The sequence below is a fragment of the Platalea leucorodia genome, assembly GCF_965183815.1.
Source record: "Platalea leucorodia genome assembly, chromosome: W".
Classification (NCBI taxonomy): Eukaryota; Metazoa; Chordata; class Aves; order Pelecaniformes; family Threskiornithidae; genus Platalea; species Platalea leucorodia.
Window position 1 is genome coordinate 45,511,369 of NC_138859.1, and position 24,114 is coordinate 45,535,482.

Below are 24,114 nucleotides of genomic sequence, written 5' to 3' on the forward strand. Positions count from 1 at the left end.
TGGAGGAGCGCCCTGATCTAGTCCAGCTCCGCACGGGCGCAACTTTGCCGCTGCCTAATTGAGAATTGCTCCTTCCCAGCTCCTGCAGGACTGCTATTTTTTCATTAACTTCTGCTGAGGGACTTTAACATTTCTGTAGACTCAAATGCATTGTGTTAAATGGTCTTCCTTATTATTTTTCTGACATATTAAGAAAGAAAGAGATTGAAGAGACACGCTTTTCCTTTGCAACAGAGAAAGCAACTGCAAAATATTTCCTTTGCAAAGTGCAAGATGCTCTCTGTCCTGGAGACCCAAGTGGTGCACACAAGGCTAATTACAGACCTGATGCCACCGGCTTTTGTGCCACACTGCTCAGCCGGGCAGCACCGACAGCCCGGGGACTCAGCAAGGCAAGCACGAGCTCAGGAGCCCGAGGAGGGCCCGCAGAGCCGGGCTTCTGCGCACCGGCTCTTTCACGCCGGAGAAGGGTCACGTAATTCAGCGTGAAACACAGAGCTCCGACTCTGAACTACCTTCTCCTTCCAGATTTAAGCATGTGTTTAAAACAAGGACAGGATTAGGTCTCATTCCCTAAACCTTCTCCAGCTCTGCAAGCCAAAACCGCGCCTCACGCTAAAAACTGCGCCCAGCTTCCCAAGCAAGCGGTGGGTCCTGAGCGAAACCCAGCGCTACCGAAATCTTTTTGGAAGCAAAAAAGGAAAAGCATTTCAGGACCTGGGCAGGGGCAGTGACTTTATGTTCACCTGGCCTGGAAATCAAAGAATAAATGAACCCCTGAAGATTTCACACCCTCCAAGCCCCCCTGGCACGCATGGACACACACACACACAATCTGCACCTCTGTGCACGTGGCCATGAGAAGGGAAAACTGGGGCTGTGCAGGCGGCCCCTGAAGCGTGGCCACATGAACCACTGATGGAAAGGCACGGGAGAGCCCGACCTCGCTGCTGCTCTCGCTGGTATGTGCCTGCCCCGCTGCCGTGGGGCAGCTCTCACCGGCACGCTCCTGCCGGCTGCCGTGGGGCAGCTCTCACCGGCACGCTCCTGCCGGCTGCCGTGGGGCAGCTCTCACCGGCACGCTCCTGCCCCGCTGCCGTGGGGCAGCTCTCACCGGCACGCTCCTGCCCGCTGCCGTGGGGCAGCTCTCACCGGCACGCTCCTGCCCGCTGCCGTGGGGCAGCTCTCACCGGCACGCTCCTGCCGGCTGCCGTGGGGCAGCTCTCACCGGCACGCTCCTGCCGGCTGCCGTGGGGCAGCTCTCACCGGCACGCTCCTGCCGGCTGCCGTGGGGCGGCTGCTGCCCAGACACCCATGGCAGTGCCTGCCGGTGACTTCTTGGTGCACCATGCCCGCAGCCATCCGAGGCAGGTCAGCAGGGATGGTTAAGGAGGCCGGACGCGGAGCCGAGCAGCGCGGTACCAGTGACAGGAGTCGTGCCGGCCGGGCTGAAGGCAGGGGCAGGGGCAAACAGAAACGGGTGCGCTCACTGGCAGCAGAGTGAAACGCACGCACACGCATCTGCAGCTGGACAACAGCTCACACGTACACACTGCGCGAATGAAAGGCAGCATCACTCCCTCCACGAATACGCGCGCACGCACTAGTGTGTAACATTAGCGGCAAGCCCTCGCAGACCCTTACACCCATCCCTCCCTTCCTTCCCCCTCCCCGAGCCCTCCAAGTCGGTTAGGTTTTCACCCCGGCACTGCCGGTCAGTCCCGCGGCTTACCATGAGCGAGTGCCGGTTGGCGGAGAGCAGGCCGGTGCCGTAGCCGGACCCCAGCCCGGCCATGGCTCCGTTGTGCGACGGCCCTATCAAGCCGTGCATGTCGGCGTGGCCCCCCGGCATGGCGGTGGCGGGCCCCACCGCGTGGTTGCGCAGCACGTGGATGGCGTCGTCCAGTCTCTCCAGGCGGTCCTCGATCCGGCTTTGCTGTTCGGGGGCGAGAAACAAAGCGGGAAGAGCATCAGCAGGCGCGCAGGGCTGCCCAGCGCCGGGCACGAGGCGCTGCCGCCGGTGTGCGTGGGGCGCGCGGGGGCACGGTCACTGACAGCCAGTCCTTCCTTCTCAACCCCTTGGTGGTTTTTTTGTTGGTTTTGGCTTTTTTTTCTTTTTTTTTTTTCTTTTTTTTTTTCTTTTTTTTTTTTTTCCCTTTTTTTTTTCTGAAAGGAGTGGTTTTGTTTCCCTAGGGCAATGTTTAGAGTAGCGTTGCGGGGAAGGAGAGAGCATGGTTAACACGAGTACAGCTTTGATTTTCATGGGCAAAACAGGTTCAATGATTCCTCATGAACATAATCATTACAGTACATATGTTGCCCTCTATGTCTTTGAAAAGTTTTAGTGATACTTAAAAAAAAAATAATAAAAAAATAAAAAAGAAGTAGAAGTAAAGAAACAAATATACCTCTAATTGTAATCAATCTCTGACGGGGATTTTCCTCCCCCCATCTAATCCCAGGATCACACACAAAGAGAGAAAGAGAAACTACCAGGTCCTACAGTCCCTCGCTGCTAGTTGGATTTTTTCCCTACAGGTATGCATCCTGCAATCACTTTATATCACTGGTAAAAGCGGCAATAAATACTCTTCCCTAACTGAGCAGCTTACGGCCGGGAGCACCGTGGCGAGGCCTAGCCGCCGGGGCGGTCCCGGGGGGCGAGGGCTGCTCCGCACCCCCCCGGCCGCAATGCCGTCGGGGTCCCTACAACCAAGCACCCGGGAGGGACGGGCCCTGGCCTCCCGCTTCTCCAGCCATCCCAAGAGCCAGCCCACCCGCAGCCCCGGGGAGAGCCTTCGGGAACCCGGCCGCTGCTTTCCCGAGTCACCGCCTCCCAACACCGTGCTCCCGCTCGGCCAAAAACCAGCCCCCGAGGCGTGCTGCTGGCGGGGCGAGGACGAGGAGCAATGGGCTGCGGGGAAGAACACCCTGGAGGCTTCAGCCTGCCTGTCGCACAGGCTGCTCCGGGAGAGGAGGGACCCGTGTCTGCGTGCCATGCTCTGGGAACAAGCCGCTGCGGGAGCCGCTGCCCACAGAAACCCCCCTGCGCCCCCTGCTCTGCTTCCCCCAGGCCCCACCGCTGCCCTCGCCTGTCCCCCGCGCAAGCCACACGCGGACCTGGCACCTGAAGTCTTTGCTCTTTAACAAAATACGGACGGGGGAAGCTCAACGGGACAGCCCCCGAGCGCTGGGGCACCTGAGCTGCAAAGAGAGTTAGGCGTAGCTTATGGATCTCTTCAGCACATCTCTTACCCAACCCATTGCTCTCCAAAAACCAAAATAACTAAAAAACCTCCAGAAGACAAGACAGCCTGGAAAATATCGCGGTCAATCGTGAGATGGATTTCTCCATCGGGGCGGAAAAAACCAGTCCATGCTCGTTCCTGACTCTGGCAAACTTCTAACGAAGCCAACAGGAGTTGGGCTGCACCGCCCCGTGCTCGGGGGGTTAAACACGGTGCCCTCGGGAGTTACCCGATGGCCTTTTTTTTAAGGAAACTTTGAAGTTCTAGCACTATTTATTTTACACCCAACCGATGAGTCAAACCCCCTAGACTTCCAACGGAGACCCACAACCAACTGAGAAGAGCGAGACAGAGGACATTGGACTCTACAGTTCTTCTCTGTCCTAACGTGCTTTTGGTCAGCTCCAACTCTTACTTCATCTTTCCATTAGGAAAGGTAACAAATCTTCCCGACACCCCTTTCGCCCTCTCTGCCATGACAGCATTTAGGACCGGCTCGGCCTGGCAAGCTCAGCCTGCCGGCTTTTCCCAGGGAGAAGACTCCTGACCATCACCGCTGCATCGGCCGCGTTCCCTCCCTCCCTCCACGGGACTGACGGACGCTCCGTCCTGCGTGACAGCCACCACGGCTTTCTACTCCCATTTTCTCTTCGATCTATTCCACCTGCCCCCCTTTTTGTGGTCCTCGTTCCCCTTTTCCGTAGGTTCCAACACCGCATCTCCGTCACACAGGAGACCCTGAGCAGCAGCATCTCAAACCGCATCGCGTATCTAGAGCACGGGGCACCCATGATACGAATTTAGAGGTGGTAAAATCAAGTCCGAGGGCATAGTGGTCACTAACGAAATGAAAACCTGTGTGAGAAGAATGGATGAGAAATGGAAAGAACAGCAAGTAAAATACTGAGGCAGAGGAGGTCACTAATCAAAACATACCAAAGAGTGTAAGGGACCTTCATAATTGGGAGATGATGACGCTTGACCTCCATTTCTAGACCAAACAGCTGTGCCTGCTAATAGTAAAATTGGAATTACCATTAGAACTATGCAAACAAAAATGTCTTTCAAACTTTTTGGACAGTTTTGTAGACATGTAAATGCCGTATTCCAGATAGACTATAGAGCAGACATATGGAGAACTTCCAAAATACACACGGATGAAAAAAAAAAAAAAAAGGTACTTTGTAGCAAAGCACGTAGATGCAGGCCACAAAGTTCCCCCAGGCTGCTCCTCCGCATAGAGGGCTGCATTCATTCGGCAGCTGGAGCCGCGCGCGGAGGAAACGTCTCGGTGGTGGAAGGAGAAGCGGCGCTGCCGCGGGGCGCTGCGGCGGCTGGGCCCCTGCGCCAGCCCAGCACCCACCGGCCCCTTCTCCTCGCCTTGCTTCCAGACACGCTCGGTGCCACCGGTTACGTCATCCCACCATCAAATTTACAAAATCTTAAAAAAAGAAGTCAGTAAAAGCACCGCACACAACATTCACGTAGACGCTGATAAGGTTTGCGCTCTCTTTGGGCAGATTATTTGCCTTGGCCCAGCGAGACCGCCAAAGGTCTGACCGAAAACCTTCTGGTTTGTATCGCTGCTCTAAATCTGTTCCTGCTGCTGCGGGAAGAAAAAGGGCTCCTGGGCTCCAGCAGCATTTTCTAAGGAAAAATTTGCCCTCGTGAAAGAGGCAAACGTGGGGAAAAGAAGTTTTTTGCAAGTGTTTTCCCGACAGCTTTTATATATATATAGCACAACGCTCAGACAATTTATAATGTTCTTTTGAACGAGTGATCTTCTGAATGATCTCATAAAACGGGGTTAAGAATTTGAGATGGAAATATTAGGGTGTTGATCTTAACATCTATGTTGAGTGGCATTTGCTGGGACTGAGACAGGCCAGGGTGGAACTCATGGCAATTTTTTTTTTTAGGCTCTTACGGTTAAGGTTTTTTTTCTCATAAAAGTAAAAATTATGTCAGTTCTAATTAAAACTTAAATCTTCCCTTTTCTGGTCCCCATGGAGCTTTTAGTTGAGGTCTTGCTACAGCGCTGAATGAAGCAACGAGCAGCAATCTTTACTTTCGAAATAATTTCTAACTAGCCCTTGATATCCTCGAGGGAAAGCGTCTTGCATGCTAAACACTTTCAGCTCTTATTTAAATGCACTTATACTCCTTATTTCTAGTTATTTTGACACTCGGTTCTCCCTATTTACCCAGTAGAGCCCGCAGAAAGCAAGGCAGCCCAGATTCGCCCGGGATTTCTCTCTCTGGCTCGGCCCCTTCCGTCGGGAAGGAGGGCAGCGCCTCGCGAGGAGGAACGCAGCCCGGCTGCCGGGGGTGCTACCCCTCGGGGGCGATTCCGGGCAAAATAAGGGCAGAAAGTCCTTTTTTGAGGTGCCCCCTCAGTCTGTGACAGGCCAGGCGGTCCCTCTGTCCCCCACCCCCTGCTAGGGGCGGCTTTTTGGGGACATTTGTTGCCTGGATGTCACCCCGGTGTTACGTCCTCCCTCACAGCAGGTGAGCGTGACGGAGGTGGACACGGTGTCCTCCTGGACCTCGTCGTGCAGAGGCCAGCACAAGCTTCTCTCTACCCCTCCGTCCAAAAGGCTCTCCTCAGTGCAGAGCTGCTCTTAGGGCTACGCCTGCGAGGCTGGGGCACCCTGTTAAAGGATCGGGAGCCCAGGAGCTCCCTCCACCTCTGTCGTGCTACTCGTGCCCCACGGAGAACGAGGGGTGGATCACCCCTCTCGCCAGCGCTGCCCTAGGGAAACCCGGCGACCTCGGCTCCCTTGGAGGATTCCCGGTGAGGTTAACAGGATCCAGGGCTCAGGCACAAAGAGGAGGAGACCGGGGTCTTTGGTTAGGTGTGATACGGACCTCATCTCAAAGAGGGATGGGAAGCCAAGAGGCCTTCTCCATGGCGTTAACGTCTGCTGCGTGGGAGGAGAAGCCTAATGCTCTAGCCAAAAAGTCTCGGGGTTTAAGAAATCTGAATTATCTTCGGGTAAACATTTAAAACACCTGACGCTCATGAGAACTACCCTGGGCCTCTGCATCTTTTCAGTTTAGGCTTTTATTAGTAAAGTGGGTCTAGTTAAAATATGCAGTTATTATAAACACCAGTATAAAACGAATCAACCGGATTCACAGGGGCTCAGTTTGTCCAGAGACGTATTTTATGGATCAAACAGGCTTTCGCTTCAGCCCCGGGAGGGGACGGGGGAACATAGAAGGAGATGCGCCTGGCACGGCCACCCTGGAGCGAGGCTGCCGCGAGGGCCTGGGCGTCCCTGCACGGGGGCACGGCCACGGCACGGGGCCACGGCCACGGCACGGGGACCCGCTCTGCGCAGGGCAGGAACCGTCTGCCCCAAGACCCCGAGGGCACTGCAGGAAGCCGCAATAAGGTTTTGCGCAACAAGCGCATAAACCCACTGCTTTTCCGTAAATGCATCCGCCTGAGAGCTGCCACGACCTTCTCTCTGCACTGGCAATCCGGCGTGGAGGCCACCTCTCCGCTCGTCTCTGTGGGACCACCAGCCACCTGCACGTGCTGCGCAGCAGCGCGGGAGCCGCCTGGATGCACCTCTCACACCCAGTACCGTAGGAGCTCATTTAGGCATCTCCTACCAAAAATAGGTTGAAACGTTCAGTAAAATAGAATTGTAACAACAATACCTGAGAGAGAAGGGGGAGAACCAACAGGAGTTGAAGGATTTGATGAAAAGCTGTTGTTGGTGTGATCTGGAGAATAGATCTTTAAAAGATGATACAGAATTAATCTAAAGCCATCACAAACTGATGCAGAAAGAAATATGGAATTCTTATGCATTCAGTTCATTTAAATGAAAGCAGGACAGGTTAAAAAGCCTCTTATTCAAATATTAATATTTTTATAAAGACAAAACTGTATTAGATGCAGGAAGCTAGACAACAGACCCCTTTTGACGGGAACAGACACTAGCCAATTAAGCGATGGTTTCTGATTGTCACACGGATCTGCTACGGTAGATATACACATTTTCATTGCATAGACTACTTCACGAATGAGTGTCATTGAGCAAGGCCTTAAAGCACTCCTGAAAATTGCTTTTTTGTTAGGCTGAAATCCCTTAGCGGCCAAAATAAAGCAAAGGGAGCAGAGCACGTTAAACCCTGGCACAGCGGGTAATCCGCAGCGGCAAACTCCAACTACTGGTCCGCTGCTCCGGCGAGAAAGCCCCCGCGTGCCCCGTGCCCGGGCGAGGGGGCCACCGCCCCGCGGCGGCCCCGCTCACCACCCGTGCCATTTGTCAGGGCACCACTTCAAAGTGGATTCTGTACTGTATCAGTTATTTCAGGCAAACTAGAGTCTGACTTTTTGTCTTTTTCAATGAAGCATCGAAGAATATGCAAAAAAAAAAATTAACTCTCATGAGAACTCAATGGAACCCACTCTGCCCAGAAAATAACTATAGTGGTCCTTATTAAAAGTCAGCCCGTGCCAACTGGTACCGCAGCGGCAGCTGGGGCACGGCAGGCTTTCCTCCCGCTCCGCGCTGGAAAACTGCCGTGCCCCAGCTCCCCAGGTAAGAGGTGGTAACTGCTGACTTTAACAGCAACCACAGTAACTGAATAGGTGGAAACTGCCGTGAAAAATAGAAAATCTAAAGGCAAATTCAAAAGGAATCCTGTTTGCGGATGGCTCGGTAGTGCAGAAATCATCCTGCCGCTGGGTTCTGCTCGGACCTCCCTCGCCCGAGGAAATGCAGTGTGTGAAAGCCTAACAGACACGGCTCCTCGGCACCCAGCCAACGCGGCCAGGTCAAGGCTTCCCCTCTTGCCACTTCTATTCTACCGTAAAATTAAGGCTAAAACTTTTTAAACACCATTTTGCACTGATTGTTCGATATTTCGGTTGGCAGTAACTCCACGCGGGTGACCTCTGAGACCAGATCTCTCCCGTTTGCTGTTCATCTTCGCAAACTCCAGGCGTCCAATTCTGATTAAAGTTCACACTTTCAAAACGGTAAACGTGTATTCCAAAGTAAATATTTCCTTACAGAGGCAAGTGCTTTCCCCAGCGCATCACCAGTCTGCGAGCTGCCTGCTGCCCCACTTCCTCTGTTTGCTGAAAAACAAAAGACTCGATGTAAAAACAGACAGTGAGACATCATAGACTTCTATTCCTGGTCCACTTCCTCATAATTTAATTGCATTTTAATGCTAATTACGTAAAATTAATCTTTAATTACCATTAATTTGTTTGCTAAGGTAGATATCAAACACATCATGCTCCATTTTTGCAGATAAAATACAAACTTGACATGCTGGTTTGTTTTTTTTTTTAAATATATTGCATATCTCATAGGACTTGGCCGTATGGCTTTACTTTTTCTGAACGAAACGCTTCTAATAGCAGAAGATGCTCAAAGATATGGAAAATAAGCAAGCGCAGAGCTAGGCAAGCCCGCGGCGAGCCGAAGCCTGGGGCTGGGAAGGGCTCCCGCCTCCCCCGCCCCGCGCACCTAAGTTTGTGCTCCAGGATGTGCAAACCCACCCTAACGAAGGTTTTCTTCTTCAAAAACTCTAAGGCACTTGGGGCAATATTTCACATGTAAAACGTCCAAATCTACGGCAGGGGAACATTATAAAGGCGGCGAGGGCAAACTCCCCGGAGCCGGGAACGCCAGAGCTCAGCCCCATTTCTCCCTCTGCGCCTGCCCCGGGAGCAGCCATTAATTCCAGGCGCTGGCCGCGCTCCCAGGCGGCCCCAGCCTCCCTCGCCGCCAGGGAAGGACAAAGCGCCGCTCGTAAGCGGCTACCCGGTATTTTGGGTTCTCCTCGTTCACTTTGTGACCCTGCTCCTTTGTATACTTCTCAATGCACGTTTTAAAGGCGTTATGAAGTTCCATATGGGCTTTTCCAAAGTGTTCCCTCTGACTGCACTTGAACATTTCAGGAGCATTTAATGAAATGATTTTTCACCCTCTCTCAGGTGATGGGATTGCGTCTTTTACATAGGAAATTTAGGGCAAGAAAAATCCTGGTGTAGCAGGGCACCAGTTTCTCACGCTCAGGTGATGGGATTGAAACTTTTCCGTTACGGGAGAAACTCAAGGAAAGAAAAATTAGGGCAAAACACCCCACCAGTTTCAGCATCTCTATGTCCATTTATAAACTAAAAGCGGAGTTTTGGCTGACTGCTGCCCATGATCAGTACTTCTGCACTCATCTGCGAGGACCTTAAGTCAGGCGGCCAGAAAATGAGAAACGAGCAGTCAGTAACCACCCGGGAAAGCCTGGATTAATGTCTGGGATGCGAGGGCTGAGGCGGGAGCGGATCCCGTAACGCAGCGGGGTTTGAAGGGCGTCAGTCCCTCCGTCTCCCTGCCAAGCCCCGTGGCGGGCTCTGCACCGGGAGGCCAGGGGATCCTGTGCCCGGAGGAGCTCAGGAGCAAACCCACCCCTGCTCTGAGCCCAGGGCATCCCACGGGAAAAGGAGTCAGGGACCAAATGGCCCACGTTCGTACCACAAAGCGCAAGCACAGGCACGTTTTTGGTCGTTAAAAAGTAATATTAAAAAGTCTCCTCCAAGCTTCACCCCAGCATTATGCAGTTAAATATGCAGGGCACGGAAAGGAGCAGGGTTGGATCCATTCCACAGCTCCTTGATTTGGCCACTGGTGTAACCCCAGTCACAAACAGCTGCGTGTCTGGGGACCAGCACCCAAAGCAGACGAGCTGATCTGCCTCTGGATGTGGCAGCTCCGCAGCAGCAGCGGGGAAATCTGAGGTTCGGGGCCCTCCCTGCTCCGAGGGATGTCCTGCCATGCCCCTTCGGAGCAACCTTTCTGCTCCACCTCCTCTGCTTCCCACCCTGAAAGCGTTTCTCTCATCCGCTGTCTCCATTTAGCTTTTCCTAGCCTCCATCCCTTGCCCCTCTCATCCCAGCCTTCCTTGCTGAGCAGTTACCCCATCCCTGCTGTCAGAGGTATCAGTTATTGATCCCCCATCCTGCCTAAGCCCCAAATTTCTAGCAGCAGCATCAACAGGGTCTAGTTAGGACAACTTAAGGTATGGCACAGAACAGCGTTCTCCTATTTCTCGCGTGCAAGGTGCATGTTATCAAATTTAAGAAATGCAGCCTCTTTACATTTAACCCGACTGCAGAACTCGGCCGTTTCAGCATTTCTCCTACAGCGGACTCCTCTGGAAAGGCCTCAAGGACTACGCGTGTCCCAGATGCCGCAGGACAAACCTGTACGGTGCGGTTTGCAAGTACGTCTCCGCTTACTCCTTTTTTTCCCCTTTTCTTCATTGAACTTTTATTATTGTATACGTGAAAATGTGCTCATCTGCCAATGACAGCTTATTTGCGATCTCAGCTCAGTTTGAAATTAGGCATCAAGATGTATAAAGATAGATATATAAAGGAACGCGAAGACAGATAGAACAGGCGGTGTCAGCTAGAGATACAACTTCTCAGGGTAACTTAAATGTTCTAAATCACAACCTAAAGGTTTGCGACTTGAGTAATACCAGGCAGATGTCCAGAAATTCAGTTACTCCGCTCTAAAGTGAACTGTGAATCTAAATGTAAATCATGCATTGTTTTTTTCCTTTTCCTAAGTGACTCTAACCACATTATTCTAAAATTAAGTCCTCCATTTGTCTGTCTGAAGGCTGGTTTCTCCAAATGAGACGAGCTATACTGGTCCTGCGGGAGAAGCAAAGGCAGGGACCGCAGTCTTGCTCCACATGCTCTTAGGAACCTGACAGCGCGGAGCTGGGCCACGTATTATATTAGCCACCACTAAGAACAAAGGAATTCTTCAGATATACTGAATATTAAACTTTTCCTGAAAGACTTTGAAGACAAATTAATGCGGTAGGCCTGGAAAACATACAAGGAGAGCCTCAGGGATGGGCAGCAGTGCGCAAAGCTCCCGTTTGCAGAGGAGAGGAAGGTTCAGTGGGAAAGGGATGCTTGAAAAGCAACACAGTAGAGGTTTGTAACGTGGGGAAGGCAAGCTCGCATCATGATTCGTCACTGTCCCTGTATAAAAACTGAAAGTCACCCATTAAAACAAACCAAAAAAAGGGTTTTTTTCTTCCAGTAGTGTCCAGTCAGATGGGGAAACTCGTTGCTTTAAGGTATGCAAAGACCAAATGTATAAATAGATTTAAAAAGAACTGCACAAATTCATGAAGAACATCCATCGGTGGCTACGTTTTGGCAATGTAAGGGACACAACTGAAATCCGTAGGTGACTAAAGAAAACCCCATATTTGAAGGAAGAACAGAAAAATAAAGTCTTAAGAAGAAACACAGCAAAGAGCCTCTGCTGCAAGAGCCCAAAGATTTCAGGAGCCATGAGAGAAAACTAACATCATCCCGGGACCGGGCACTACAGAAGTAAGAACCAGACCTCAAATGTAGGAAAAGATACGCAGGCTGTCACTACAGAGAAAGGTAATGTACAGTGCCGCTTTCCACAGGGAACGGCTATGGAATATACTGGAATATACTCAACTGTTTCTATCGATATCGCACGGTTGTTGGCCCATCGCTTTGCCACCGGTTTCAGTGAAACGCGATTTAAATACAGCTGCCCCAAAGGCTGAGCAGGGACAGGCTTAGCTTCGGCGTCCACTACGACTGTCAGGTTTAAACCATCGGGATATTTATCTGAGCTCTGAAAGGCACCACCGGAGAATGGAAGAAAATTTCTATGAAGAGCAAGAACTATTCGGACTAGGCTGGGACACGCATCGTGAAGACAGATGCAGATACTCAGAGCACGTCCGTGCAGACCCCGCTCCTCGTGCGCGAGCGGCCGGCGGGGAAGAGTCGCGGGGAAGAAGGATTGCAGCCCAGCCCGACTGGCATCAGATTTGTCATCCTGCACCGAAGAGCAATCTGATGAAATCCTCGACGGTGCTCCCACAGCAGCCCTATAAATCTTCCTGGCAGGGCCGTTCGCAAGGTAACCTGCGGAGAGCGTGCCAAACCCCGGCTGAACGAACTCCGAAATAACTTTAGGGTCATCATGGCAGGGTCTCAGACTGTCTAAAGCCTTGCTCTTCACCTCTGGGTAAAACCGATCCTCAGGTGGTTTTCCAAAAAAAATGTAGAATGCAGAACAGATATTGATCCCACCTAAATAAAAGGCTTTCATCGCATCCAACAAGTGCTCCTCCACTTCCCTTCAGCTTTTGGAAGAAAACCATAAGATGTATGAGTTGGCAAGGTGGAGGATCTTCGGCAAATATTTAATGCAAGTTACATGTAAGACCAGAAAAATATGTTGAAAGAGCAATTTTTAATGGCTCAAAAGTTCCTATTAAGAGCTTTTTCAAGCCCATCGGAAATAAGGACAACGATGGAGAGTTGGTGGGACCTGCAAACAACCAAGATGCAACAGGAGAATTCAAGTCAAAAAAGGGTAATAGAAGAAATGCTAAACAGATTATTTTCATCTGCCTTGCCAGGGGACAGATGATATTTTACAAGGGATTAGTCAGAAAAATTGGCTCCAACTGAAGTGTCAATTTAAAGGCTTTAAAATAAATCAATAAAAAGAAAAATAAAGATGAGCCAAATGACGTTTCTGAGTGCTCTCAAGAAACTCAAACACAAAACTGTCTAACTACTAGCCACAGTGTAAAACTGACTGCTTAGACCAGCCTAGTGCTGAAGTAAAGACGGCAGAAAATATTAAAAACCGATACTGAAAACAAAGTTCTGTGAATTCAGAGAGCCACTAGATTTTAAATCTGGCTTCTCTACTAGGAAGGATAACAAAGAGCAATATATACATGGATAAATACACCATATTGCACAACCAACACCGCTTTCGTGGAAGAAAACATGTCTTGCAAATCTAAATTCTTTCAAAAACATGACGAGTGCATCGATGCAGGAGATCCAGTAAATGTAATGGATTTGTCCTCTCAGGGTTCACCAAAGCCACTTCCCGAAGGCTCTTGAAGAAACTAAACTGTCTTCAGATAACAGGGAAGCAAGGACGCTATTGCAGATTACGACATGATTAAGACAGAGGCTACAAGGGCAGGAATTAACAGTTAGCTTTATAAGGGAGGAGTATGACCAGCAAACTCCCAGTTGTGTAGATCTGCACTGTTCAACATACTCATACATGGCCTGGAAAAAGACGTGGCATAGGCCGAGGTTGGGACATCTGGCAAGATCCTGATTCAGGATAACAAAATACAATCTTATGTGTTAAGAGCAGCTCCTGTAACACTGACTTGCTGGGCAATAAATGCCATAGATACATAAAAACCACCAGGCAACAAACATGGGGGGAAAAAAGCCTTATGCCATAAAGACACACAAGCAGTCCAGAAAGAGAAGAAAACCTAGAGCTACAGCGAGTAATTAGCTGACGACCCGAGCTGACGGCTAAGCAGCAGAACCAGCCCCTCGCTGCCCCCCAAGAAAGCCCCAACCATGAGCAACGATGGGCGAAGAGCAGAGACAACCCAGAAGCCCGTTATGTCCCGCTGTGCATTCACGACACACCTGTATTTTGGATACGGAGCAAAGACCTGGTAAGTCCATCAAGAAAGAGCATCAAGGTCTACAGAACAGAAGAGAAGTCGGAAAAAGCAGGGGGTGGTTCCTTTAGAGGATGAACTCAATCAATGCGGATGCTCCAGCTTGGAAAAGGGATCGCTACAGCGGGGTAAACCCCCGTTTGGGCTACAGAAACCCAAACGGGAGGGCAGAAAGGCTTTCACCTGGTGATGCGGCAACATGAGAAGGAGGGAGGACCACAGTGGGCCTTGAGGGAGCAGAGTCAAAACGAAAGAGGAGGAGCACTGCTTCACAAACGCGTAGCGTCGCTGCGCCAGGCCAAGCCTCCAGGAAAGGCTGGGCCACCTCATGGAGAAGAATGAACTCAAGCTTCCTAAATACTCCGAGCTGTACCCAGCGCTGGAACGACTGGGAAAAATATCATATATGCTCGCTTTGTTTTTATGTTCCTCCCAAGGAAAACCTTAGAGGCTTTGCTGGAGACTGGACCGTTGCATAGATGAGCTTTTGGTCTGAACAAGATGTTTTCAAGTTCTTATGCAAAACACTGAACAACTTAGCGCAAGGAACGCCATGAAACTCCCCCAAATCTGGAAGGGCACAGTTTATCCAAGACGTTTCTGCATTGGGCTTTAAATGAATGAGGTAGCCAAATCCAGACCTCAAGAAAAATTTCAATTAATTAATCGACGGACAAAGGTTTGAGGCAAGAGCAAGGGAAGGCTCAATGAAACCTCCAGGAAAAGAAATCAAAGCAGGTAAGCGGAGTCCATCTCCACGCAGCAGGGAGCGAGCGCGCAGCCAGGGCAAGCCGTGCGAGTGGACGGCTTCAGCGGGTTCAAGGTCAGACAACTGCAGGGGCAACAGGCCCCTACACAGGCGCTTGAAGAACCGGGCAGGGATGTCCCCTCCAAGCTCCCTAACGGGACAGTCCTGGGCGCTGGGGCAGTACGAAGGGCAGGGGCTGCAGAAATGGCCAGGACCGCGTTTTGCCACTGAATGCTAAGCGAGATGGACCACCCGCCTGAAGCAGCAAGGCATTTCTTATCTACCTCCCCTAGTCGTTATCTCCTCCAACTGGTCTAAAGGCACTTGTTATTAGAGAACACGACTACGCGCACGGGAGCCTGGGCGCCGGCTTCCCCAGGCGAGGAGGCAGGTCTCCACCGAGACGAAGCACCAGCCAATTGTGCCATGATGCAGAAGGCAAAGATAACTTGGGGACAGGCCTGCAAAACGGGGCTGGAAAACGCACCGCAAAAGCCGTCGCGTTTACTCGTGAGCCATTCCCCCACTCACGAGGCTATTAATGTACCGAGGACGTCGCGAAAGACGGCAACCTTTTGATGGATTGATTCGAACTCTGTTGAAGAGCGTGTTTGTTGTTACAGTTAATCTCCTAAAACTTTCTCAGCATGTTTCTGCGAAGAACAATTCTGCCCTGGAAGGCAAAGGGACAGAATGATGAAGTACAGCCTTTTCACATCCTTCTGGTGGGATTCTGATTGTAAATCTTAGATTATTGAATAAACTTCCAGGAATCTGTATCTCAGCGAGTACAATTATATCTAGCAAAGCATCTAGTGTAACTGATAGGCTGGAGCCTTCTACTAGAGAATTCCAGCCAGACTTTTTTATAGTTTAAATTCTAGTACAAACTCACGCTGTTCTGATGGAATAGTGCTTTCTGAAACAGCAGACTGGAAATTATGTTTCTATGTTAAGAAGAGTGGAAAAACTTGCACCATCTCGGCATTCGCAGCTGATGATCTTCCCAAATTATGAGGATGTGACATTGCCGGATAAAAGTCATATTCTTCTTATACTGCGCGACAGTTCACCACCCTCCTGTAACTGGAAGCTTAACATTCTTGTAAAATATACAGTGCAGTATTATGTGACTGCTCTGGTAATAAAATTACTGTGAAACCAGTGCCTCAAGGGGAAATGCACATAATGTTTCTCCTGGAAAAGCTGCATGTCACAGTGCATAATGTCATACAAACAACATGTCATTAGAAGCGAAAGCGGCAAGCGGGATTAATACATGCATCAGATGGATCCGATAGACTCGTACAGCATATGCTAAAGGCGCTCTATCTCCATAACTGGTTGCTTAAACACTGCACTGCTTCAGACCTTTGAAAATAAAAAGCCAACGCTTAGCATACAATTAACCACTGCCAACGCCATCCTAGAGTCCCTCGCAAGGCTTTTCTCCCTGCTGCCTTCAGGGCTGCACGACCATCGGGGAGCGCGGCTCGCCCGCCCGAGCCCTGCGTCCCCACCCGGGGATGGCACGGCGGGGCTACGCCATCTCGCCCGGGGACCGGGACGGAGGCACGGCGGCTCCCGGCTGGGCCAGCTCCGACGGCTTTCTGGGGAAAACCGGGGAGAAACGACAGTGCGTGCCCAGACTTCAGGGGAGGTTCAGTGGTGCAGGAGGAGAACAGGGCTTGCATTGAGATCCAAGAAATACTTCTGCAGCCCTCGGTTCAGACATAGCTCAACAGTACTACTTGTTGAATATTAACAGCTGCTAAAAATATCTGCATCTTGGTATTGTTGCTCTTCTGATTCACACACTGGGTTTTTCAGGAGCTGATGAAAATCTGGATGCCTTTTCTACATGGGAAGTTCAGGCACTTTTCTGGGTGGCTCCCAGAGGCACAGGGGCAGGAGACGGCAGTCGCGCTCCTACCTGCTTACGTCCCTCTGCAAGATTTTCCATCCCTAAACGTTACCTGTAAGGCTTCTGCGTAACTGGCGTACAGACAGCTGAATTAGATTTGACTCTATCAGACTTATTTTGAGGGAGAAAGAGAGAGTGGTTTTCCTATGTCGCACGCACAGAAGCGGCAATAGGTTGTAAAGGAAGAACTCTCAATGGAATGGCAAGATTGAGCACAGAAACGCTATCCTGAAACGGGATCCGTTTTTCCCAGACAGTGACAAATTACGAAGAGACTGTATTTAGTTTCTTCTTTGTTTAGAGACCCTGAAAAATATGATGCCCATGTGTTAATGTTTGAACCCACCCTCCATTCTTACTGCATTAGTCCTGCTCGCAGTCATTCAATACAGAATCATGTGTGTAATCCGAAACATGTGTCCAGCGATGTGTTCCCTATTTACCAATTATTTAATTAGCTTTATTTGCTCTTTGAGATACAGGCAAAGCAATATTTTTTTATTTCCTGTATTTGAGTATGAGCCGGTATTTGCCAAATATTTAAGTATAGAGAGGTATGCTCTTAATTTACTGAGCCGCTCTCAGCATCGTCAGAGGCGGCTCTCTCCCTCACAGGGACACGCCGCCATCGCCGCTTCCCCCACACCACGTGGAAACCCAGCGAAGAACTGAAGGGGATGAACGTCGTGATACAGAAGTATCACCTCACGCGGCACTGCAGGCGATGAAACCACTAAAGACAATAAAATCAGACTTCAAAACCAGTGGGATCAGGCGCTTCGCCGGTGCGATGTCTTCCATACCAACTCCGAAGCAAAGCGCTTTGCTGTAATCATATTTAATTTGCAAAAAGCAGCAGTAGCAGTAAAAGGCACGAGCAAAGGAGGCAAAGGTCAACTACGATGTGCTGATTTCCATGAAATCCTTGCTATCTCTCTGCACCTACGTAACTAAGCAGCTAGTCCTCCCGCACGCTGCGATACACCACCGAACGACCCTCCACCTCGACTTCAGCTCTTCGGCGCTAGCGCGGTGCGCCGAAGCGGACGCGAGGGGAGACGGGGGAAAGGGAGAGCCTCGGGCGGCAGCCGCAGCGCCCGACCTCAACTCACCCATGATACTGTCCGTCCCGTTGGCAGGGGGTGTGCAAGAAGACGCGCTGTAATGATTTGTGCCACTGCGGTGGAAGGTGGACATCGGAGGAAGACTGGAATTGATGTCTGCTGAGGAGTGTGATGGGTAGCTCTGTGGCAAAAAGGATAAAAAAAAAGAAAAGGAAATATTTTAACTATTGAGAACATGGAAGGCAGCAGGCTGCTCGTATTGCCCCAGTCCCAGGTGCTGTCGTACTTCACGCAACCGAGAAAAGCAGAATGCTGCCCTAAGACTAAGCAGGGAGTCTATTTTTCTTACCCTAATTTGACATCTTCTGGAGGAGACACAGCACACACCTATCTGATACGGATAAATATCCACAGTGGATGGTTCATAACTGATGATGGTACCATAGAGGTGTAACGAGAAGAAATTAAGAAAGAAAAGTTAGGTGACGTATCAAGCAAACCTTTTTGAGAGGGACGGCTACTGGCTGGAGGAGAAGCCTCCCAAGGGAAGAGGCAGAAACCCCACACTGCTTTTGACATGAAAAACAAGATCTGACTACAAGATGTGCATGGCTGGTATGACAAAACGTGCCATAAGGAAACACGCCGGCACCCCAGGTAATCAACCGGATCAATTTTCCCTCCCCTCGCAGTGCCTGTGGGACAGACGATCGAAAACGCGACGGATCAAGTTCTCCCAACAAGGGTGGGCCAAGCGTCTGGGCAGCACGCAGAAGACTTTGGTAGCTACATGGCTGGATCAACACAAACCTTCCTTACTGTGACACAACACCGCTGCGGTCGAACGCTTCGCTGAACTTGGGTTACTACAAACCTGGCTTCCATTAGTGCCGTTTGTCACTGTTGATAGTCTTGTCTTGATCAGTGGAAGACACTGTGTGCAGCCAGGTCCTAGAACATGCCCAGCTTTTATCTCCACCACAGCATTGCCCCCAGCAGAAGGGAGGTCCTGCAGAAGACCCCTGGGTTTTGGAGACTCTGATGCAAAGCCTCCTTAGAAAGAGGGGTAGCTGGAGGCACACGGCAGTACCTGGCCCAGGATCAGGGCGCTGAAGCTAATGCAAGATCATCTCTGTGCCCTCTGCCTCCCTAGGTGGTTCAGAGCAAGCCAGCTGAAAACATCCTTCCCTTCGTTTGTACTATTTAATTACTTTTACAGGATTTCTTGTAATTAAGTGGCAAGTAACTGAATACTTGAAAGTTATCTCAAAGAATGTAAACAACATAGCCCAAACCTATTTTTCTTATCCATGGAAAAACGACCATCAACTCGGACTGAGGTCTGTATAACATTTTCAGGCTTTGACTCATTATAAACCACTCCAGGAGGACTTCAGGCCCAAACCCAACTGGCTGAAACGGCACAGCTGAACGCAACTTCTCATCTGAGGGAGAAAGGAGTAAAGGAGGAGCGCTTAGGTCAACGGTCTGAGCAGGAGCGGCTCCATCTCCCCGGCCGCACGGCTGCTCCGTCACACCTATCCAAGCGCTGGTTTGGGATTTTCTCCTTTCTCAGGGGCAGACATCAAACCGCTATTGCCAAACATTTTAGGAAAAACTTGGGATCTGAATATAGCTCAGCGGAGAGCTGTTCTCTGTATTCAATGCATCCAGTTAGAAAATCCCTGACATGCCTGGGAAAGTAAAAATAATAAACCAACAGCTTTTCTTTCCTTCTTTTGCTATGTGCATTTTCTCTACAGGTCACTGAGAAGTTAAGGACATTTGCAGGGAACTGAAATCACTCAACTTCCCTCGACAAGCTGAGCACTCATGGATGCTCCTGCTGACCACAAACTGCTGACCTCTCACTGACGCTCCAGTCGAAATTATGCAGAGTTTATTTAAAGTAGCGCTGCCTCCCTTCTGTCCCAGGGCCACCTAAACCATAGAGGGCTCCGCCAGTCCAGACATACATCATACACGATTAATACGAGCATCGTCGGCACTGAACACCTGCAACTCCAACTGGCATCAGTGGTCCTCGCTCTCTCTGAAATTTAGGATAAATGTAACAATACCTCCACAGAAAAACGTTTTGGGGAGCTCAGGTGGAATACCCCTACTCGTTTTACATTGCAGAAATATTTTAACTCTTCATAAAAACCCCTACATGTTACAAAACCAAGAAATTCAGGATCGAGGTAAACTGGAATGCAACAACGTTTGCAGACTTGCCCCATGAAGGCGCTCAACTGCCTTACCTCTACCCTGAGCTGATACCACAAAAAGTCACCTAATTCTGATGAATGAGGACCAGTGGAGATAACAAATTAGATTAAATTGGGTTTTAAAAGTTATGCTCAATTTTTATTATATATGCTTGTCACTTCAGAGCAACGTTAAGTTTGCTTAGTGCCTTAATTATGTCTTTTATAAGGACATGATTAAGCAGTTTTGGAGGCAATTTCTTTTGCTTTTGACTTCCTATTAATTTTACATAGCAGTGTGCTAACCTCGTTAAATGTGAGACTTTAAAGATTTGTTTTGCAAATGAAGTTTCAGTTTGCAAGAGTGAGTTTAATTCTTCTTATTCCCCAAAAGATGGTTCTGCAAGACTTTGCAGCAACGGACTCCTTCCTCCCTTAAAACACTCCTCCTCCTTACTCTTCCCTTTTAATGGTCTTCAAGAATGAAAAGTAGAGGTACAGAAGAGGAAAACATGACTTGTTTCATACGCTTGGAGAAAAATTACGTCACTTTAGCTGTCCATTTCTTTACCTCTTACTTAAAAACAAAACCAAAAAACCCCTGAATTGATGCAAGCCAGTGTTATTTCTACATCATCGACTCAGCTGTGATATTGGGAGAATACCCCCTAAGCCGTACTCAGATCAGATTTAATTCCAATTTTATTCTGTTCCAATACAATAGATGGAATCGGTCCCAGCAACTTCCTCCTGCAAGAGATCAGGACGTACCAGAGAAAATAAAAAACCCTCCCTTCTTTAAAGCAGAAAATTGATGCTAGGTAGTTATCTAGAAACTCAGACCAGCAAAGGCCACTGCCTGCCGTAAATCATAACACCAAAGAGCACGGGCGCATGCGGCTCATCGGCAGGCTGGCGGCCGCAGGACGAGCAGAGGGTACAAACACGGGCTCGACCCTCTTCTTGCAGCTTTGGCTGAAGGAAGGGTCTGCGTGACTACTTTTTTCCCCTCTTTTCCACTTCCCAGTTGCACTAGGAGAGGTTCTTACAGAAGTGGCGACCTTCAGTGGGAACGCCTACCGCGCACAGGGCGAAGCTCAACGCCTCCCTTCCCTCAGCGGAGCCTGAATAAACCCTCTACGGCCAAGTTTTCTGAGATGCCTCAAACTTGGTTTTGCAGAGCTGGGAACAGACATCGGCGCACGGAGAACGTTTTAGCGGCACGACTCGAAGACGCGCCCGTGCCGCGAGCGCGCTGTGCCGAGCACCGCCCGGCGCGAGCCGTGCCCCCCGCCGCGCCCGCCCCGTGCCCGTGCCTTACCAAGCGGTCGTGCGGGTGCAGGCTGCAGTAGCTGCTGGACTGGGGGATGTGAGAAGAGTTGCCCAGCATGCCCCCGTACCCGGGCTGGTTCATCCCGCTGGAGGAGCTCCACGGGTCGCTGCTGTGGTGGCCATCTGTAACACAGAAGGGGAACACCGCTGGCTGCCGGCGCCGGACCCTGCAGAACCGCCGGCGCTGGGCCTCTGCAAACTCCGTCCCAACGCCCCTAACGGGGCTCCAGGGCTACGCCGCTTTAGCATAAAGCCACGGACTTTAAGAGAAACGAAGCGGAACTGAGCAACGGTGAATACTCGTGTCATCCTGCAATGCTTCATTACAGTCGCATCGCTCAGGCTTGAAAGTCTCCTGCTGCTTTATTCCTGCTCTGGTACCATAAACTCAAGTACATAAACTCCATTATAACAAATTTCATCAGAGACAAAAGTCTGAACATTGACATGAAATACACTGAAGCCTACAGAACGAGGATGGGCTAACGAGCTTTGGAGAAGCCTCGGCTTGGTAAATGATCAGATAATTCCCGAACTTTGAACGTTCCCACATCCAGAAAGTTTTCCGAGTTGTTTTGTTGTTGCTTTTTGCTTGCTTGTTTAAAAAGAGAGCAGCACCACTTGTATGGTTTCTCCTTTTCAGGATTTCGCAGCTTTTGTCTCTGCATCTCCTAAGCACAGCGTCCACCCTTCGGGCCAGCTCACTGCCGAGGTGAAGAGTGTAAAAAGGGCTCCCCAAATTTTATCAAGTAAAATCGCTGGTTGCAGATTTTGCATTTAACTAGACATGCTGACATGGAATTACGATGATGCAGTGAAATGTATTTTCTACTGGAAGAATGCCAATGCGCTAACAAAAAAAAAGAAAAAACAGGTAACTTTTCCATAACGGCCAGCAGAGCTGAAAGACGGGCACGCGGGCTGGAAAAGTTGTCAGCTTTTTCAAACTACAGGAGCTGGTCTAATAAAAAATGATTATGTCGCACCTACAGCCCTGCCTTATTTATACACTTCAAAGAGCCTGGCAGCAGCAGCGCTTCCAGCATCACCTTCCCGTGGCTGTTTGAACAGTCATTTAACTCAGATTTATGTCTTCAATACGAATCTGCGAGAAGATAACATTTAAAACCGCAGAATGGCTAAGCGCTACAAAGGGTAAATATTTGCTATCATTAGACACCTATTAATCCCCAGCTTTATAACTCTATAGGAGTTTCAGAGCAGGTTGCTCTTTGGGCGGTATTTATTCACGTTTTAAGCCAAGAGCACCGTTTTCTTTTCCGTCACGGCCTATACCTCCCAGGAAACGGTCCAGATGCGGATCCCCCACCACGGGAGGTGACCAGCGGGGTCAGGGCTTTGAACGATGTCCTCTTCCCTCCCACCAGCGCTGGTGGAGGACCAGCAGAACCCCTCCTCGCAGCGCTCGAGCCCCGGACCCGGGACAGGAGGGTCCAGGGGTCCTTCCTGCCCGCAGCCCTGCCCGTCCTGCCTGCTGCTGCTCCTTCACAGGCAGCCAGCTCGGCCCCCGCGGCGGCCGCCTAAGGGAAACCCAGACACCAGCATCCTCGAGCGAGGAGGCGGAGACGTGGCGGAGCTCCACAGGAGACGGCCCGGTCACCCTGAGGCTGGGAGCTGAGCCATCCCCGGGGACGCTGAGCAGCGCCCATGACCTTCAGGTGGTGGGGACACAAAAGCGGGTTGTGTTGGGTTTTTTTTCCCTAAGGGTGGGAATTGTGAAGTGTATATATATGTATACGGAATAAAATCCAATCCCTTGCCCTGCAAATACTTTAGCCTAGCAGTCCTGCTGAATTAAACAGGTTTACTTACCCTTTGCTTAGCCTAAAGCAGAGTATATGTAGAAGTGTTTAAAAGCTAATTGCTTTGCCCTCAATGTGGCAAACGATGAGCACTCTAATTGTGTGTGAATCCTTCCACACTCTAGGAATCTTATTTACTAAGTTAGACCAAATTTCGTTGTACCTGCATTGGGAGAAATACCACATGGTAGCGGTGAATACCTGAAAACTATCAACCCATCCTCAAATGAGAGAAACGGCTTCATTTTAAAAAGGTTGCTCTAATATGCACGCAAATCGGGGTTTCTGTAGCACTGTACGCTTTACGTAAGACAAAATCCTTCTCATTAACGTAAAACAATGCACCAAGTACGCGCGCAAACTTGTGTGCATTTAGCGTATGCATAATATACGTGCACACGCTGGAAAAAAAGGCTTGAAGAACCTCGGGTGATAAGAGGCTGGCAAGTTATTCATCACGCCGCTTCACCGCGGGATCAAACAAGACGGGCAGGGGCACAATGGTCAAACGAAGACACACAGGGCTTCATTTTAATGGTAATGTTACAGACCACGAGACGATATTCCAGCCTCTCTCCGCTACGTATCAACCAAAATACAAACACAGAAAATGGATGCAAACCAGAGTTCCTTTTGAAAGCAGCGTCTTACCTTGCATGAAGAAGGAGCTAGGAAAAGTGCTGGCTGCTGGTTTTGAGGATGGATAACCTGGTGAATCCCTATTGTAGTCGGCAGTGCTTGCTGACGGGGCATAAACCTAAGGAAAAAAGACTAATTTAGTATGCCTTTAGCAGGAAGCAGGAAAGAAATATTGAGTTTTTACCTTGCTCAGTATAAATCAGTTCACAACACCACATAATTCTTCTCTCAGAACACAAAAACCTCAGTATATGTGTGACTGGAAAATAAATTTTAAGCTTCAAAAGAAACCCCAGCCTGACATTTTCCAGCTTTAAACAAGGATATTTGCAAGGTATTTGTCAAACTATGTATTTCTGTAAATAAAATGAACAAACAGATGGACGTTATGTTCTTCCTAGAGCATTGCGGAGCTTAAAATAAACAGGAACTTGAAACAATGCTGATTTTCTCCCTACGAAAGCGTACAGACTTTTCCCACTTAAGAACAAAACTGAAAGCGCTGCAAGAAAGCAAAAAAACTTCATTTCCCAAACTAAAAAAAAAAAAAAAGGGAAATTTAGAAAAACAGC

At 49.7% G+C, this 24,114-nt stretch overlaps 1 protein-coding gene across 6 annotated transcripts in view; it reads right to left on the bottom strand.

Annotated features, from left to right (window-relative positions):
- Positions 1-24,114, bottom strand: part of LOC309601856 (transcription factor 4) — a gene marked incomplete at its 5' end in the record, with an annotated part of 235,706 nt that overhangs the window by 18,262 nt on the left and 193,330 nt on the right. For 5 of the 6 annotated variants that reach the window (XM_082335056.1, XM_082335057.1, XM_082335058.1 and 2 more), the window contains 7 exons: positions 1,733-1,936; positions 4,185-4,261; positions 6,918-6,996; positions 8,282-8,349; positions 17,587-17,719; positions 21,070-21,203; positions 23,555-23,660. In XM_082335056.1, coding sequence (XP_082191182.1) covers positions 1,733-1,936; positions 4,185-4,261; positions 6,918-6,996; positions 8,282-8,349; positions 17,587-17,719; positions 21,070-21,203; positions 23,555-23,660 — 801 coding nt within the window. The remainder of the gene's footprint in view (positions 1-1,732; positions 1,937-4,184; positions 4,262-6,917; positions 6,997-8,281; positions 8,350-17,586; positions 17,720-21,069; positions 21,204-23,554; positions 23,661-24,114) is intronic. The other variant, XM_082335059.1, reaches the window with a different exon arrangement.